Below are 17,251 nucleotides of genomic sequence, written 5' to 3' on the forward strand. Positions count from 1 at the left end.
CGATCTCCTGATACTTTTTTTACTTGACAATTTTTTAACTTTGAATGTGACCTCTTAGGTTTCACTCTACCACGTTTTCTCAATTTTTTTCACAAAGTATTTTATGTAGCTAAATACAATCTGTAAACTATGAGCACGTGTTGTTAGTGTGAACCAGCTTAAGGCTAAATGATAGCTACGAGATTCCAGCCCAAATAGTGAAACATCCCAGTATCGGCTGCGCGCTAATTTAATCTTTCGGCGGAGAAAGAGAAAGTAGGCTTTTTATGACAAAATGTAATCAGCATCAACCGAGTCCTGTCCCATATCCGCAGAATTTCACCCATCGCTATCAACTAGAGCACCGAAGATATGACGCCACCCTGGAATGTCCCTCTTGTCCCTCTCGTTCATTCGATTGGATTATCCTGATTTTTAGCACAGATACTATCCAATGTGTAAGACACTCCTCTAATTTTATTCTGGTTAGAAACTCGTTGATAGTCAGAGTGAAATTATGGGGTGTTTCCAACGATTTATTAATTGAAATAATAAAAAAAAAAACTTGTTGTTTCTTATTCGTTGGTGTGGGTATTTATTCACACAATAAGTATTTATCACCACAAGTTTGCACTGATGAAGGGAACAAGTGGTTCCCGAAATATCGGTATTTGCAAGAATAAATACCCACACCAACGAATAAGAAACAGCAAGTTTTTATTATTTCAACTCGTTGATAGCTTTGGCGCTAGCGTTGTTGAATTTTCGTTCTATATTCAGGAAGGCAGCTAAGGTAAGTCGCCTGTGGTGTAACAACCGGCCAACCGTGCTAATTGGCTCGTAAAGAGCGGTTTCTATAGGTTTGCCTTGGGGGTATACGTACTAAGATTTGGTAAAGGGCAAGCTCTCCGTGATCGTCTTTGAAATTATGTTCAGGATGCCATCTATGGTCGTCAACAAAAACGAGGTGAACCTGATTGTCACTCGTCACTCGTGGAGTCATAGTTTGAGTTAATGGCCTGCTGCGATTGACTCGAAACTGAAACAAGTCAGGAGACCGGAAGCTGACATCTTCAGGTATAAAAGGTTCTGTGTTTTCCTATGTGAGGAACTTTGAGTGCGTGTCAGTTGCACTTGCAGAGTAATTTAAAATTCAATTACGGACCACTTTTGAGCGGCCATTTACACAAATAATTTGCTCTACAAAGTACTCTATTCATTATAGTTAATTCCATACGCTTCACTAGAAGTTCAGCATTATCAGCAATGTGAAGAAATTCACCTAAAACAGATACAAAAAACGGCTAACCTAATAGCAGCAAAGGACAGAAGGAGAATTCGCTTCTTCATATATATAGGCTGTAATATTTCACTTGAATGTCAATTATTCTAGTTAATAATGACGTCAGCATCTTATTTGCATGGTTTAACATGCAATAAATTCTCGCGAAATTGATAATTTGAACTGCTATAGCTTGGAACTAATAGTCGGATTCTCACGAAACTTTGCGGTATTTACAGGGCGTTGGATGAACTTTAGGGGGTTTTCCGAACAACTTTTAAAATACTATCATTAAATTTATTTGAGCAGATATCAGAATGGGACATATTTTGAGGCCTAAACTTCATATAAGCGCAAGGCCTTGAAATTTTTCAGATTTTTTGATTGGGTAGTTTCTAAGAATAAGTCCACACTCACTTTAAATATGCACATTTTGGCTCCTTACTCGGGTACATTAGGTGTAAAAAAATTTTACATCCCCCCTTTAAAACTCCACCTAAATTTATTTCACTCACTGTGCGCGTGAGATTTTCCCATATGTCCACGAAATTTGGTTTGAATCGGTGCGGTTGTTTCAGAGAAAAGTGCGTGGAGCAGACAGACAGAATCGATTATAATAAGGTTTTGTTTTACACAATCACACATTATCCCTTATACCAATTCCAAATCCTGTATTTCTAGGATGAAGTTAAGGGGGGTTTTCGGATAAATTTCTTAAATATATTAGTACGCTGTCATTAATTTACTTGAGCCGATTTCGAATGTATTTTCAGACCTAGATTTCGTATCGATGCATCATTTTTTGGTTGAATAGGTTCTCAGAATGAGACCTGCTTCATTTTTTGGGGAACACATTTTGTTTTCCACTCCTCTCTCCGATACTAGGTAACAGTTTCGAAAAATACCAATCGAACCCTTTCATATATTTAGTGAAAAAAATTTACAATCCCCTACCCCTCCCCTTTGCATGTATTGGGAGCCCCCATTAAACTTAATACAAAATGGTGGTACTTGCAACTTTGCTATATGTAAAGGGATTCACAGATCACACCCTCTCAGAAAATTTCGTGGCAATTGGTTCGGCGGTTTCTGTGCAAATCGGTTGTGACAGACAGGCAGGTAGATAGGCGTACACAAGAATTTAAAAGGAGCTTTTAATGAGCAGGGAATATTGTTTGGGCGCTATGAGGCATTTGTAGGCAACACGGGATGATTTTGTGACCACAATCAGAGTCCTGTTGAGGCAAACACAACGGTACCAGTTTATACTGAGTGCATGGCTCAAGTAATTCACACTGGTGTATGCAAGACTTAATTCTCTACCAAACTAAGGAGTACGGCACTCGTGTTGAAACCCAACACCATGCGATCCCCCGCTTGAATGTAACCACAACCCCCATGAAACTCCCACTAGAGAGCCAACCGCTATAACCAAGCTGAAGAATTCTTCTGAGACACGTGAACTCAGGGATTATCCTGGTTGTAATGGTACCAGTGTACCCCTGGCAAGGTTTTGTGATCTATTGTCAAATCAGATGAGCCCCCGTGCAGTCTCGGTTCTGATTGTCTCAATCCATAGCGACTACTGCGTATTCTATTGCCGACACGTGGAGGTTCTCCTCCCACTTGATTGTAGTCCGGACAATAGGGTATAAAAGTATAAGTCTTTCACAGAAACGCGAGATGCGCTAGAGCTTCCTTTCTGGTAAAAGAGTGCAAGATTGCGCCCACGAGTGTAGGGGAGACTGCCGCATATAAAAATAATTTTGCCACCGTATACGGCGTCAAGGAATAGATTACATGATGGTCTTATTAGTGATGTCAATGGTAGGCTTCACGATGATGAGCAGTCGAAGAAGGAACACTTTACCACAATTCGGAATCCTATAACATCCGATGAAGTTTCACTTTTTGTGGATGATATGGCAAGCCATCAACATGCGAATACAGACTCCTCTTCCAACTGAAAACGAAATTATCTTTGTCATTAACGCATTTAAGTGGAGTAAAGCTATCCGTCTTGACGATCTCCAGCGAATCTTTTCCGTGCAGCTTTTGTAATTTCTCCAGAGTTGTTATTTCCACTCATACATACATATTGAGTATCTGAGATCATTCCACATAAGTGAAAGAAGATGATGATGGTTAAGATTCCGAAGAAATATACCTTGATTACAACAATTGGAGGGGTATCTGCGTGCTTCGAGAAATTAACTTAAATCATCCTGGAACGCATCAAAACACATCTCAAAATGTTGATCGACAGAGAACAGGTTGATTTTCACCCTGGATCCTCTTGTACCCACTACATCAATACCACTCGGATTATTGTGGAATGGTGAGCGGAGTTTAGATCGCCGCTTCGCCTTCATCTAATTGACTTCGAGAAAGCTTTCGACAACGTGAACAGGGAGTGTATCTGAAATCCTCTACGCAGGAGGAACATTCCGAACAAACTAATAGCTATTATCAGAGGCACATATAATAGCGTGGTGTTACATGGTGCATCGAGGTAAAATCTCAGAGGAACTTGAGGTGCAAAGTGGAATACGCCAGGATTGCATATTGTTGCAGATATTATTTCTCTTGTCTTCGAGGGGTCTTTAAATGCTGCCTTGTCTGGAGCATGTAGAGGAGTTCAATCGACTGTGTAATTTTTGCTCCAACACCTCAATTACACTGAAGACGCTGAGGCTTGTTCTGGATCTGGAACAGGAGGCTAAACCAAGGTTCCCGACCTGACTAGTGACCTTCCTAGTTGCAATAACGGGCTGAACATCGAAGTCGTCGATTAGTTTGTATATTTAGTTGCAATAACGGGCTGAACATCGAAGTCGTCGATTAGTTTGTATATTTAGGAAATCTTATCTTCACTGTTTTGTCCAAAACTTGGAAATGTAAATATCTCAACACTATCATCAAGTTGACATTGTTCTGTCCTAGTGTTCCGTCTCCGCTACTACATGGAAGCAGGACGTGGAAAGTGGCTACCACTGTTATTCCAAGTTTTCATCAATTTATTTAAGCCTTTTGCTATCGACCTAGTTCGTCGACAGAGCCGACACATAGTAATTACAAAAGGAAGAAGGAACATAAGAAGTGGTCTAATATGTAATTTCCAGAAGTATACTCCTGATGGCATCAAGGGACTTCTACTTTTTAGCCTAACATCCGTCATGCAACGCTTAGAATTTCGTACTGAAAACACTAGACGAGTTAATTCAAAAACTATCACGAAAAAGCATTATTTTCTTTCTGCTTCCTAGATGACTTATTAATACAAGTAATTCTCGAATGAAAACATTTCCTTATTTACAAAGATAAAAATCAATAATTTTAGATCGATACTTTTCGAAGTATTAATGGGCTTGTTTCAATGATAAATTGATTAGAACTTTTTCAAACATGAATGAAACCCGAAAATATAAATATATTCGTGCACTGTGTATATGCCTCAATCTAATGTAGTTGTTTAAAGTAGTTTAAATTTACTAACAACAATTTGAGGCAGGTTGTCAAAAGGAAGGTCGTTTACTTTCATGTCGTGAGCTAGATTACTTATTATTTGTTCAGAATCGTATCACGCGGGTATTTCATACATGCATTCATATGCTTAGGTAATTAATCTCAATCCATTCTATGCTAGATCGGTTAGCGATATTTTTTATTTCCGGATTAGTAGAAAGTTACTAACCAGATTAATCTTAACGATTTGCATTGCTAGACTACTGTTCGGAGAAGGTCACGTTCGAGGAAAACTACTCAATGTTCCACCAACTGCATGTAATGCATGCGTTATGTCACTAATAGAATAACGAAATTATTTGTTACGAGTTGAAACTAATTATCATAAAACTTTTCTTCCAAATAAACGAGGGGTAATAACATGGTACTAATGGAGTAGGAAACATATTTTTGCGCAACACAATGTATACTATTTTGGTTTACTTTTCAGGTTAAATTCTTAATTGGGAAGTGGTATTATATACTATATATAATCACTGTACGATATATCGAACCGAAACCAGTATAAAATAATCTGAAAAATTTATTGACAAATAAATTATCAGCTCATCCCAATAATAAGTAAAAGAAAATCATAACGCTCAATACCACTATCTCGTCGTGCGGAATTGCAAATAATTGCAAAACACTCCCATCATAAAGACATACCCCTCCTTCTATCCTTTAGCTATCCTAAGCTTCCATGTTCATACAGCTGATGGTCTTATTTGCCGCACCACAGGCCTCATTGACTTTTGCACTTATGGCACCATATTAAAAAATCCATTCAACGTTTACTAAAGAAATTGCAAATATAAGAAAAATACTCTTGGGCGATATTGCAGTTGTGTTTAGAATTACTGTAATGACTTCAGAGAATAATATTACTTCATTAAATGAGTCTGAGGAGAAATATTCACGATTACGATTGCGGTTTAAGCTTTGGAGTTTGTCACATGATTGTGGCTTCTAAGTCTAGCCAATTTGCTTTTGCCTGCAGAACTATTACTAATTGAGACTTTTCCTTCATGAGGAATTCATTCTCTTCTCTCGCTTAATTAATTTCGCTCAATCTGCAGACATAATTCCGGCAATTCAGCCCTAAATAAAACGGTTTGCGATCAACCCCGGCAAGGAGCAATACTTTCAAGTATAGAGGAAGAAACAAACCGGAATTTATTCAATGTCAGACAGAAAGACGTCTGTCACAGACAATCTACATGGAAACGTCTTAAGCTAGGTATTCATCATCGACGGCGCAACAACCGGCATCCGGTCCAGGCCTGCCTTAATAAGGAACTCCAGACATCCCGGTTTTGCGCCGAGGATCCGTTGTCGTTGCCGGGTTCGTCATTGTAAGATCCATCCCATCCGAAGCTCCTTTCGTGGCTTCGTAACGTCGGTTTTCCGTGTAGGGTTGTCAGCCCTAGCCAACCCCAACCTAGAGGTCCAGTTGGTACATTTTGTCCCGTTTTTAGACGCAGGAGACTCGCCTTCATCCTTCTCCGTCTGTAGTTTTTCATATTGGTGCTCAGAGGTAGCGGTGAGGAAGACGGGGCGGCAACCCTGTCGGCCAAAGCAAAACCAAGTGGTCGAGGAGAACCTCCATAGCACCGGGAGACGCTGTACTCACTTTGGTTTGCCGGCCGTGATGTAGTAGGCGAATGCTCCAAAGGCCTAATCAGGGCGATCAGACCCGAGTCTGCACGGGGACTCATCTGAAGTGGTAATTGGCCACGAAACCTTACCAGGGGTATACTGGTACCATGGGAACCGGAATAGCTCCTGGACTCTCATACTTCGGGTGAACTCCCGTTGTATGTGAGTACAGCTCGGTTATTTGTGGTAGGCCCCCTAGTGGGAGTTTCATGGGGGCTGTGGTTATGCTCAAGCAAGAAGAGACCTTCGCGCCCCGACATCGTGTTGCGTTTCAACACGGGTGCCGTACTCTTTAGTTCGGTAGAGATTTAGGTATGTCATGCATCCGCCAGTATGAATGCTAAGCCATGCACTTGGTATAGACTGTCTTAAGAAGACCGTGGGATTAAGTCACAAGACAAGCGCTAACGTTAAACCTTTAAGGACTTAACTGTAGTTTTTCATAATGAAAGAACTCCCAGCGATCACCACGCGGAGGTGGAGATGGAGTTTGGTAGTAGAGCTATTGGCGTTGGTTCAGCAGGCGTTTCTCATGTTTTATGCTCCATCGTGGGTACCAATCTACGTTTCGCCCTGGGATCTATACTACCCTTTGACCGCCAAGCTAGGTATTATCATGAAATTGTGGGGACTATGTGTGTTCAAACATGGAGCCAAAGGTATAATTTTCTGCTGATTATGAGGTTTGTTCCCAAAACTTGCCAAACCGAAAATTCTCAAAAAGATAATCATCAAACCTCTTTATAAAAACCAGTCCTTAAAATACAATAAAGTTAATACATAGTAGTAAATTACTAAATTTTTGAAAATTTACTGGAAAGTTGCCCTTAAGGGGAGAAACCACATTCGTAGGCTTATTTTCATGAAATTTTTTGGTAGGAAAAAATAATTGGAAGTCAATCAAATTTGGACATGATATTAGTCATATTTCGGACAACTTTTGAAAGTAGTGCATCTACATATGTATATGAAATCTAGGCCTCAAAATACAGTTAATAATGGTATCTTACTATTATAAATTAACAGAAATTTACCTAAGAACCCACTTCAGTTCATCTCAGGAGTACAAAATGATGGGTGAACTTAGAGCATAATATACGGCATATATTTGAAAAATAGGGTTGAAATCGTACTATTATTACCAAAGTTATGATAAGTCAAAGTTATCATTTTCGTGTGAAATTATTGCGCGTTAAGTAATTGGTCATCAGCAATTTACTGTCCGGATAGCTGAGTGGTTAGGAAAGTCGCGGTTCAAATCTCACTGGTGGTAGTGGTATTTGTATCGTGATTTGACTTCGGATACCAGTCGACCCAACTGTGAATGAGTACCTAAGTCAAATCAGGGTAATAATCTCGGACGAGCGTCAATGCTGACTACATTGCCTCCTATAGGGTACTGTAATCCTATAGTGTACCGTTGCGGTCTTGAATTAGGTGCTCTAACACACTTCAAGGCCCTAATCCATGGATTGTTGCGCCAACGATAATCATTATTAATTTGCTAAAGGTGTTTGTTTTCGGTTTTCAAAATCACTTTTATTTGGAAGAAATTTTGGACAATAATAATGTAGATTTAGAAAAATAAATGAAAAAAATAGAAGAAATTTTATGTAGTTTCCGAGAATGGTATTAAATTTTTGACTAAATGATTCATCATCATCATCAACGGCGCAACAACCGGTATCCGGTCTAGACCTGCCTTAATAAGGAACTCCAGACATCCCGGTTTTGCGCCGAGGTCCACCAATTCGATATCCCTAAAAGCTGTCTGGCGTCCTGACCTACGCCATCGTTCCATCTTATGCAGGGTCTGCCTCGTCTTCTTTTTCTACCATAGATATTGCCCTTATAGATTTTCCGGGCTGGATAATCCTCATCCATACGGATTAAGTGACCCGTCCACCGTAACCTATTGAGCCGGATTTTATCCACAACCTGACCATCGTGGTATCGCTCATAGGTTTCGTCGTTATGTAGGCTACGGAAACGTCCATCCTCATGTAGGGGGGCCAAAAATTCTTCGGAGGATTTTTCTCTCGAACGCGGCCAAGAGTTCGCAATTTTTTTTTGCTAAAAACCCAAGTCTCCGTGAAATACATGAGGACCGGCAAGATGGTTGTCTTGTACAGTAAGAGATTTGACCCTATGGTGACACGTTTCGAGCGAAACAGTTTTTTTAAGCTGAAATAGGCTCTGTTGGCTGCTAACAACCGTGCGCGGATTTCATCACCGTAGTTGTTATCGGTTGTGATTTTCGACCCTAGATAGGAGAAATTATCAACGTTCTCAAAGTTGAAGTCTCCTATCTTTATTCTTCCTGTTTGACCAGTGCGGTTTGATGATGTTGGTTGGCTGGTTTTCGGTGCTGACGTTGCCACCATATATTTTGTCTTACCTTCATTAATGTGCAGCCCAAGATCTCGCGCCGATCGCCGCTTGTTCGATCTGGATGAAGGCAGCTTATACGTCTCGGGTCGTTCTTCCCATGATGTCGATATCGTCAGCATAGGCCAATAGTTGGGTGGACTTAAAGAGGATTTACCTCGAGGGCCAGGTTAAAGATGACGTATGATAGGGCATCCCCTTGTCGTAGACCGTTGTTGATGTCGAATGGTCTTGAAAGTGATCCTGCTGCTTTTATCTGACCTCACACATTGGTCAGGGTCAGCCTAGCACAGTTTTATCAATTTCGTCGGGATACCGAATTCCCTCATGGCTGTGTACAATTTTACCCTGGTTATGCTATAACAGGCGACTTTAAATCGTCAGGCATTGATTCGCTGTCCCACACCTTGAGCACAAGTTGATGAACTACTTGGTGTAACTGGTCGCCTTCATATTTAACTTATTCGGCTGTAATTCCATCGGCTCCTTGGCGACTTATGATTTTTTAGCCGATGAATTGCACGGATTGTTTCTCCTATACTTGGTGGTGGCAGCATTTGTCCGTCGTCTTCAGTTGGCGGGACCTCCAACTCGTCGATGTTCGGGTTGTTCAGTAGTTCATCAAAGTACTCAACCCATCGCTCCAATATGCCCATTCTGTGGGAAATCAGATTTCCCTCTTTGTCTCGGCAGGATGAGCATCAAGGTGTATAAGGCTTCATCCTGCTGACTTGTTGGTAAAACTTGGGCGCCTCGTGCGGTTGCCTCTTGTACTTTTCTAGTTCAGACTTTGTGGGTTCTCCCAGGCTTCCTTTTTCCGTCTGTGAAGTCGCTTCTCTGCTCGATGGAGTTCGTGATAAGTCTCTGCTCGTGCCCGCGTTCATTGAGAATGTAGCATTACTCGATATGCGGCATTCTTCCGTTCCGTTGCTAGCTTACATTCATCGTCAAACCAGCTGTTCCGACTCCTTTTGCGCCTGGGGCCAAGTATCTTTGTGGCCGTATCAATGATAACGTTCTTCAGGTGGTTGTGTAGATCATTTGTTGATACTTCATCTCCAGATCCTCTGTGTTGTGGATGGCGTCAGTGTTAACTATCACCTGATTGTCAGAGGGGATTCTGGGTGGTGTTGTTATTCAAGCTCGGAGCACCATGCCAACGAGATAGTGATCCGAGTCTATCAATATATGGCCAATGCCCCCTATATGTTCTGACATTCATCAAGGCTGAGAGGTGGCGGCGTTCGATCAATACGTGGTCAATTTGGTAGATAGTGATCCGGTCTGGAGAGGCCAACGTATGTTTGTGGACCGCTTTGCGCGCAAACCAGGTACTTCCAACAACCATTTCGTGTGACACTGCTAATTGAATAATCCGCAGTCCGTTATGGTTGGTATCCTTATAAACGCTATGGGAGCCAACGTATCGCCTGAATACGGGCTCCTTCCCCACTTGGCTGTTAAAATCTCCAAGTACGATTTTGATATCATATCTGGGACAGGCTTCGAGGATTTGTTGTACTGCCTCGTAAAAGGTATCCTTCTTCGACTCTGCAGTCTCCTCTGTAGGGACGTGAAGGTTAATGCGGCTTATTTTCTCTTATGTTTTCAAAGCCGATAACACTAAGTTTCATTTTTTGGCTGTCTAAGAAACCTACTCCGAGCACATGGTTTACTGGATGGTCACTATAATATATAGTGTAGCGGCTCTTCTCCAGGAAACCGATCCCTGTCCAACACATCTCCTGTAACGCTATTACATCAGCCCTATATTGGGACAGGGTATCGGCTAGCTGCTCAGCAGTTTCATCTCTGTACAGGGAGCGCATGTTCCATGAGTAAATGCGCAAATCGTTATTCCGTTGTCGGTGCCGGGTTGGTCGTTGTGTAATCCGCAGTCCGAGGCTCCTGTTGTGGCTTCGTAACAAGTTGTTTTCCGTGTAGGGTTGTCAGTCCTTACCAACCCCCAACCTGGAGGACCAGTTGGTACATTTTGCCCCGTTTTTAGACGCGGGAGACTCGCCTTCATCCCTCTCCGTCTGCAGCTTTTCTTTAAGAAAGAACTCCCAGTGGTCACCACGAGGAGGTGGAGATAGGGTTTGGTAGTAGAGCTGTTGGTGTTGGTTCAGCAGGCATTCCCAGGTTTTATGCTCCATCGTGGGTACCAATCGCCCTGGGACCTATACTACGCTTTGACCACCAAATAATATACATAATATATATAACCCAATCAAACTACAAATTTCCCACAATTCCGTGTAATTAGGGTTGCAAACACATGCAGGTTCATGTGGTTGCCTTGGACCTAACATTTTTTTCAACGGTCAATACGTTGACGCTTATTCAACCTGATATGATGATAAATACTCCTCTTCTCAATTTCTGCAAGGCAAAATAATTTAATAATAATTTGATCATTCCAAGCATATGAGTATCACCGAAAATTTTTCCTTCTTCTTTAGAAAGAATGTCGTTAAGTTAGTTTCACGACATTTTAAAACCCTAGTTACCACGCGACAGGTAATCATCAAAAATATTCGGGTTAATCAGAGACACCAGCAATATTAAATATGAATTATTTTTTATTTTACAATAATAGAGGGCAGCTATGTCTTTTGCAATTGGCAGAAATTGGAAAGAAAATTAGCACCAAAAGGCCGACATCTATAGTGATTATTCGTTTAGATTACTGAGGGTTATATGTGAAAATTGGCGTAGATGTCGGAAATATTGTACTAAATTACACGGGTTGTTCTCCCGGCTACTATCACTCATCCTCAAACTGTTTTTCTAATGCAGAAACTTGGCTAAGTACTGAGAGAGGTTTTGATCCTATTTTCATTCCGTTCTTCATTTGGAAAAATGGATAATTGACAGTAATTCCATTTATTTCATACTGTAAATTTGTAAGATTAGGAAATAACAGTTTGAGCACCTGGATTAACATCCGAGAAGGCAACCTCCCGGAAACTAATCGTCCGAAATCTCGTTAGCGAAACCTATCAATTAGCCACCTGTAACTTTACATTACAATGCGGACTTCCGCAACCAGCTGTAGAATTCAACCAAGAAACCGAAATCTGAAAAACTGCAGGTTGGTTTTTACAGAGCAAGAATGCGTGAGGAGTACGGGGCAGGGTTCTTGATAGATTGTTCGAGTTGAAGCTCTTCCAGACTGAAGTACGTTTTTAGTTTTATACGCATATATGACTTGCCGATTATTATCGGTGTTCACTTCAAAAGTTTGGATTTGGATTGTGCTGGTCAGCACGATGATTGCGATTGCAGATTCCTTACTAAATGAGTACGTCTAAAATCGTAACCCACCCCCTTATTACCCCTGTTCGAAACACCCTACTGACTATGGTTACATAAAATACCATGATTAATGATGAAGTAGTCAATTTAAAATACATCATAAAAACACATTTTATTAAAGGTTAAGCGTAGCTCTACCAATGTTTCACATATCACTAGACACCATCTTTGGATTAATTCTATTCAATTCTTTAACATAACAATCAAGGTCCATTCGGAACATCAGCCTATCTAGTGCGAGTCTGATTTTAAGAACTCTTCGTATTTCTTTTCATCCATGAGTTCTTCCAATTCCGCAGGCTGTATGAGCTTCACTTTGAATAGCCAACCTAAAGGAGAGTCGCAATAACGTAAAGTCAATAAACATGTTTTTAGCGATTCAAAATGTGATGGCATCACCTTTATCATAACACGAAGAGTTGATAAGGCCAGGCGAGTCCTCGACTGCCGTATTCTTTTCGGTAACGGTTCCAGATACAGGAGAATACACTTCGCTGGCAGCCTTCACGCTTTCAAGCGCCCCACATTCCTCATTTTGCTTTATATTCGCGCCGACATCAGGAAGCTGTGCGAAAACCACATCCCCTAGAGAGTCTTGGGCATAGTGTGAGATTCCAACTGTTGCGATCCCATTCGCAACTGTTACCCATTCATGTTTCGCTGTAAATCTTCTCTCTGTAAAAAAAGGTTAACGAACACGAAAAATCCATTACAAAGGTTATCGCATGAACACTACGACGCAACACTCACCGCTTCGATTCACTGCTGAGATACCAAAGCATCTGTAATAGTTTGCTGAGGAAATCCCATTAAACTGTGCCTGCACCGGTCGCGAACTCTTCAGCAGTCGCAAACTGCAATTGAGTAATTTCTGTGATAGAACCATTTTCGCGACAGCACTCCTAAGAAGACCTAAACACAGATTACACGCCGCTCAATAACGCGCTGCTTGTTTGCGAGACAGACTTGGATTAACACCGATAATCCCCAAGAACGCGTCTCCCCCGATGATAACTTTTTTCTGCACTTGCCCCCAGTTTGACATAACACCCGGCCCCGGCCGATGCCCGCTTAGTAATCTGTCAATGCGCGAGCAAAAAACAGAAACATATGAACAACACGTGGTCTACGTCAGCATTGCCAGGTTCTTTCTTATCTGTAGGCAATCTGTGAGATTTGTGAGACTTTCATTAGAACTGATTTCAGTGGGCGGGGAAATGCGAAAAGATATCTGAATCAATAACGAGCAATTTGTAGCCAATGAAGGAGTGTCTTTTTAATTTCAAGTGTCTTTTGTTTCTATATACTTTGTTTAATCGACCGAAGCTTAGTTTCTCTTTATTCTGATCTGAGGATTACTTGGCTCCCAGAAGGAACTAAGTGGGCTCAGTTTTCATCTTTATAATGATACAGGCAAATAATTAAGCAGAGTATGAAGAAGGAGTTTGCACAGGCAAACTGGAAGCAGAAAAGTTTTATTTCGGTAACGGTAACGTTGTAACGATTTGGCTCCGTGTTTCCTGTACTTCCTAACCATTGCCAACAGAAAACTAATTTTGTCATTCTTCGCCAATTATCATGTTACATATATTCAGAGGACGTTGTATGTTCTGAGCGATGTGAACTTTTATTATGACCCTTATCTTTCATCTTAATACACAGCATAGATCATGGATCACTGATAATTTTGGAGTGGATTGGCAACTCGTATTTGAAATGACGAAATTGAAGAAATTTCTTCTTCTTATGGTTACGTTAAGTTTTGCGGTTCGATATCAAAAACATAATTTTATGGTTTGAAATGCACTTTATTATTATATTAAGTACTCTGAGTATTCGCAGCAGCGAGAGAGAGATTCGAGCCGAAGATGGACAACTCCCGAAATTTGTACTTGGGGTTGGATTTGAGGCTCTGAAGCACTGCGCCATCTTCCTACTCTTTGGCAATAGCCGAGAAGTCGAGTGAAGCGGGGATGTTTATCTCGGAGACACGTGGCAAAGCGTCATCAACTATGTTGTCCTTGCCGGACACGTGAACTGACTTATAAAGCTCAGGTGTCGAAGCTGACGAGGGGACGCTTTATCGGGCTTTTGTTTTAAAGCATACGTGAGGGGCTTACGGTCCGTGACCACTGTGAACGGCGTGCCTTCTAGGGAGAAATGGAAGTATTTAATGCTCCAGTTCGCGGCGAGCAGTTCTCGATCGCGATTGCTGCAATTCCGTTGAGCCGAGTTCAACTATTTAGAGAAAAAGCTTAACGGTTGCCAGACTTGATTCACCTTTTGGTGGAGAGCAGCACCTACTGTGATGTAAGAGGCATCAACAAAAACGGCTAGGGGTGCATCTTGTTGAGGAAATGCCAAGAATGTAGCATCAGCCAGTTTTTGCCGAGATTTGTCAAACGCGCGGAGGCCACACAATCTCTCGTGTGTTCTTTGTTTTGGGGCCTACAAAGAACCGGAGACGCACCCTAGGACCGTCTGGGTGCTCTCCGGAAGTCGTCAGAGCCAGAGCGACTTCAGCAAGTCGTCGTCATCTTGCTCCCACTCAATTGCCTCATTTTGCGAAGCAATTGGCTGGGAGTTCGATCTCCCAACGTTAACCCTGCCAACAAGTGATCCGGCTTAGCTGACTCACTTACCATCAGACGCTTAATTAGCTCCGTTTTGAGTACATTTTAGGAGGCCGTTTTGACAATGTCTGCCACAATGAGGATGGTCTCCATATTCAAGCCTACAATGGCGTGGTTAAATTTGGTCGCGTCTGCTGTGACTCCGGACATTTGGAATTGCGCCTCCAAATGGACGAAACACAGCTCCGGGTTCCTTCGCCAAAAAGGAGGGACGCGCACAGCGAGGGTGACCACTTGAGGGTCCGATGGGCCTGCCGCGCCTTTGTTGTCCAGAGGCATGGCAATAGCTAAGTTAAACGGTGCGAGGTGAGTCGAGGACGCGGCTGTATCGAATTTGAACATACCCTAATTTGCCGACGGCAGATCGCACCCCGAAATGCCCGTACGAAAGACAAAAGAAACACACGCATCAGCAAAATCCGCCGATATACCCCGGAGCGGACGTTTGACGCGCAGACCTAAAATAAAAAAATCGCCACGAGAACGGAACTCCAACGACGAATTTTAAAAAGAATATCGTCACCGTCTCTTGTGGCGGTTCTATATTTATTTATTCTTTAACTAGAAATTCAGGACACGGAAGGAATATGTCAAAATTTTACAACTTAAAAAAAACTTTTTCCCTGCGGCGGTTTGCACTGACAGCGTTTTTGAGGCTGGGGCTCCTAAGCGTGCGCGATGATCCTCGTCGGTGGCTCCCTGCGGTGACGTCGTCGAAATCAGCTTCCGCATCTTAGAGGCTGATGGCTCAACGGACTGATGATTTCAGCACTAGACATCGGGGGCACAAAAGAACCAACGGCATTTTTCGTGTCTCCTAGTCGGCGCTGATACGGGACGTCCTCTGCAGAATTCAACCACGTGGCGGTCACGACCATGACGTTCCACGAAATGAATTCCCTGCGATCGCTCATTCAAAGCCGTTTTCGCGGTGCTGCGTCGGGCTCCTTCTGGTGCACGGCACACAAAAAACAGCCCGAAACTGGCCCTGCGACGATGTCGGCTCTCACTCAAGTCCTGGCTGCGCTGCCTCGCTCTACCTGGGCACAATCGTCACAATTGCAGATTTCCGCACAAACCTGCCTTTTCTCCTCGTTCCAATCAATCGGAAATTTTATTCCAATTATTCTCGAACCGGGCGAGTTCTTCTGGGTCACCAATTTAATTAAAACATTTTATTTATTTCACAACTTATATTTACAGCTGGCCTAAAATATTACATTAATATTCAGAATTTTCTGAAATAATAAAAAACTTGTTGTTTCTTTTTCGTTGGTGTGGATATTTATTCCTACAAATACCGATATTTCGGGAACCACTTGTTCCAAGTGGAACAAGAACCCGCATAATTACACTCAGATTCAGAATTTATTGTTTTACCAGTTTGCAAGTAATCCACAAACAAAATACCTCTCGCATCTCAAAAAAAAACTGATGCCAATACCTTCTTGGCTGATTTCTGGACATGAACTCGCTTCAGAGCCGAAGAACCAGGTTCACTCCACTGTTTTGATTCAGGGTCATGGTGATAGGCGCAACCTTCATCTAGAGTGATAAATCGATCCATATAATCGACTTTATCCTTTCGAAAACGCTCTAAATGTCGCTGAGAAAGTCGCATTCGAATGTGTTTTTGTTCCATTGTTTGCAAATGCGGCACCTATTGTACACATAGCTTTCTGAAACTCAATACTTCAGTCAAAATATTGCTCACATTGCCCAATGAGACGCCTAGGGCTTCTACTAAATTTCTTTCAATCACTGGACGATTTTCCAATATGATATCCCGGATTTTTCCTACAATTTCTGGTGTTGTTGTTGTTTTAGACGCCCTTCACGTGGATCGTTTTCAAGGCTTGTACGACCACGTTTAAATTCAGCAACCCAACTTTCTACTGTACTAATCGAAAGCGAAGAGTCCTTATACACTTTCAACACCCGTTCATAAATTTCCTTTGCTTTTAAACTTGATTTTTTTGCATTGTAAAAAATACTGGGGCCAGCCGATACTAAATGGCTCGTAAAGAAAGAATGAATTAACAGATTGGACGCTCGCCACGGTCACCACTTTGGGGTATTACCGACACTTGCATTATCGTGGTAATATTCGAAATAACTCGTCTCCAAGGCAGATTACTTTTCACTAAACTTTATTCACAAACAAATACAATTTTCATTTAAAGAAAAGACTGACGTTTTATGATGTCTGTCGAACTGCCGGATAATCGTTTGCGAACTTCTCCCTCCTTTTGTATGTCCCTCTCGCAGTTGACTTTTGTATCTCTCCTCATTGTTGCCACAGCAGCATTTCATATCAGGTCATCTACTGGCAAATCTATTCTAAAAGGTAAATCACAAAGGCCCATACAGCCAAATGGAGAAATTCGAAGTTTGTTAGCAGGTGAAAACCTCTGTGAAAAACCTGAAGCGTCTAGAGTGACATTTTTATTATTCTTTAAGAAGGGGAACATGAAAACTCGGATAGGGC

General features: G+C 41.8%; 1 protein-coding gene across 1 annotated transcript; it reads right to left on the reverse strand.

Moving 5' to 3' along the window:
- Positions 1 to 12,216: 12,216 nt before the first annotated feature.
- Positions 12,217 to 13,201, reverse strand: LOC119648245 (glycine cleavage system H protein, mitochondrial). The gene is made up of 3 exons (XM_038049882.1): positions 12,881 to 13,201; positions 12,530 to 12,805; positions 12,217 to 12,459 (listed from the first exon to the last, which is right to left on the reverse strand). Exons 1-3 carry the CDS (start codon positions 13,014 to 13,016, stop codon positions 12,362 to 12,364), a joined length of 510 nt encoding a protein of 169 aa, XP_037905810.1. The 5' UTR covers positions 13,017 to 13,201; the 3' UTR covers positions 12,217 to 12,361.
- Between the last annotated feature and the right edge of the window lie 4,050 nt (positions 13,202 to 17,251).

The sequence above is a fragment of the Hermetia illucens genome, chromosome 2, assembly GCF_905115235.1.
Source record: "Hermetia illucens chromosome 2, iHerIll2.2.curated.20191125, whole genome shotgun sequence".
Taxonomy (NCBI): Eukaryota; Metazoa; Arthropoda; class Insecta; order Diptera; family Stratiomyidae; genus Hermetia; species Hermetia illucens.

What these genes read in the sequence shown, in the direction of transcription:
- LOC119648245 (XM_038049882.1), bottom strand. Translation starts at nt 13,016, where the DNA reads ATGGTTCTATCACAGAAATTACTCAATTGCAGTTTGCGACTGCTGAAG. An exon ending in CTCAGCAGTGAATCGAAGCG is followed by an intron (nt 12,806 to 12,880) that starts GTGAGTGTTGCG and finishes CTTTTTTTACAG; the next exon opens with AGAGAAGATTTACAGCGAAA. An exon ending in CTCTTCGTGTTATGATAAAG is followed by an intron (nt 12,460 to 12,529) that starts GTGATGCCATCA and finishes ACTCTCCTTTAG; the next exon opens with GTTGGCTATTCAAAGTGAAG.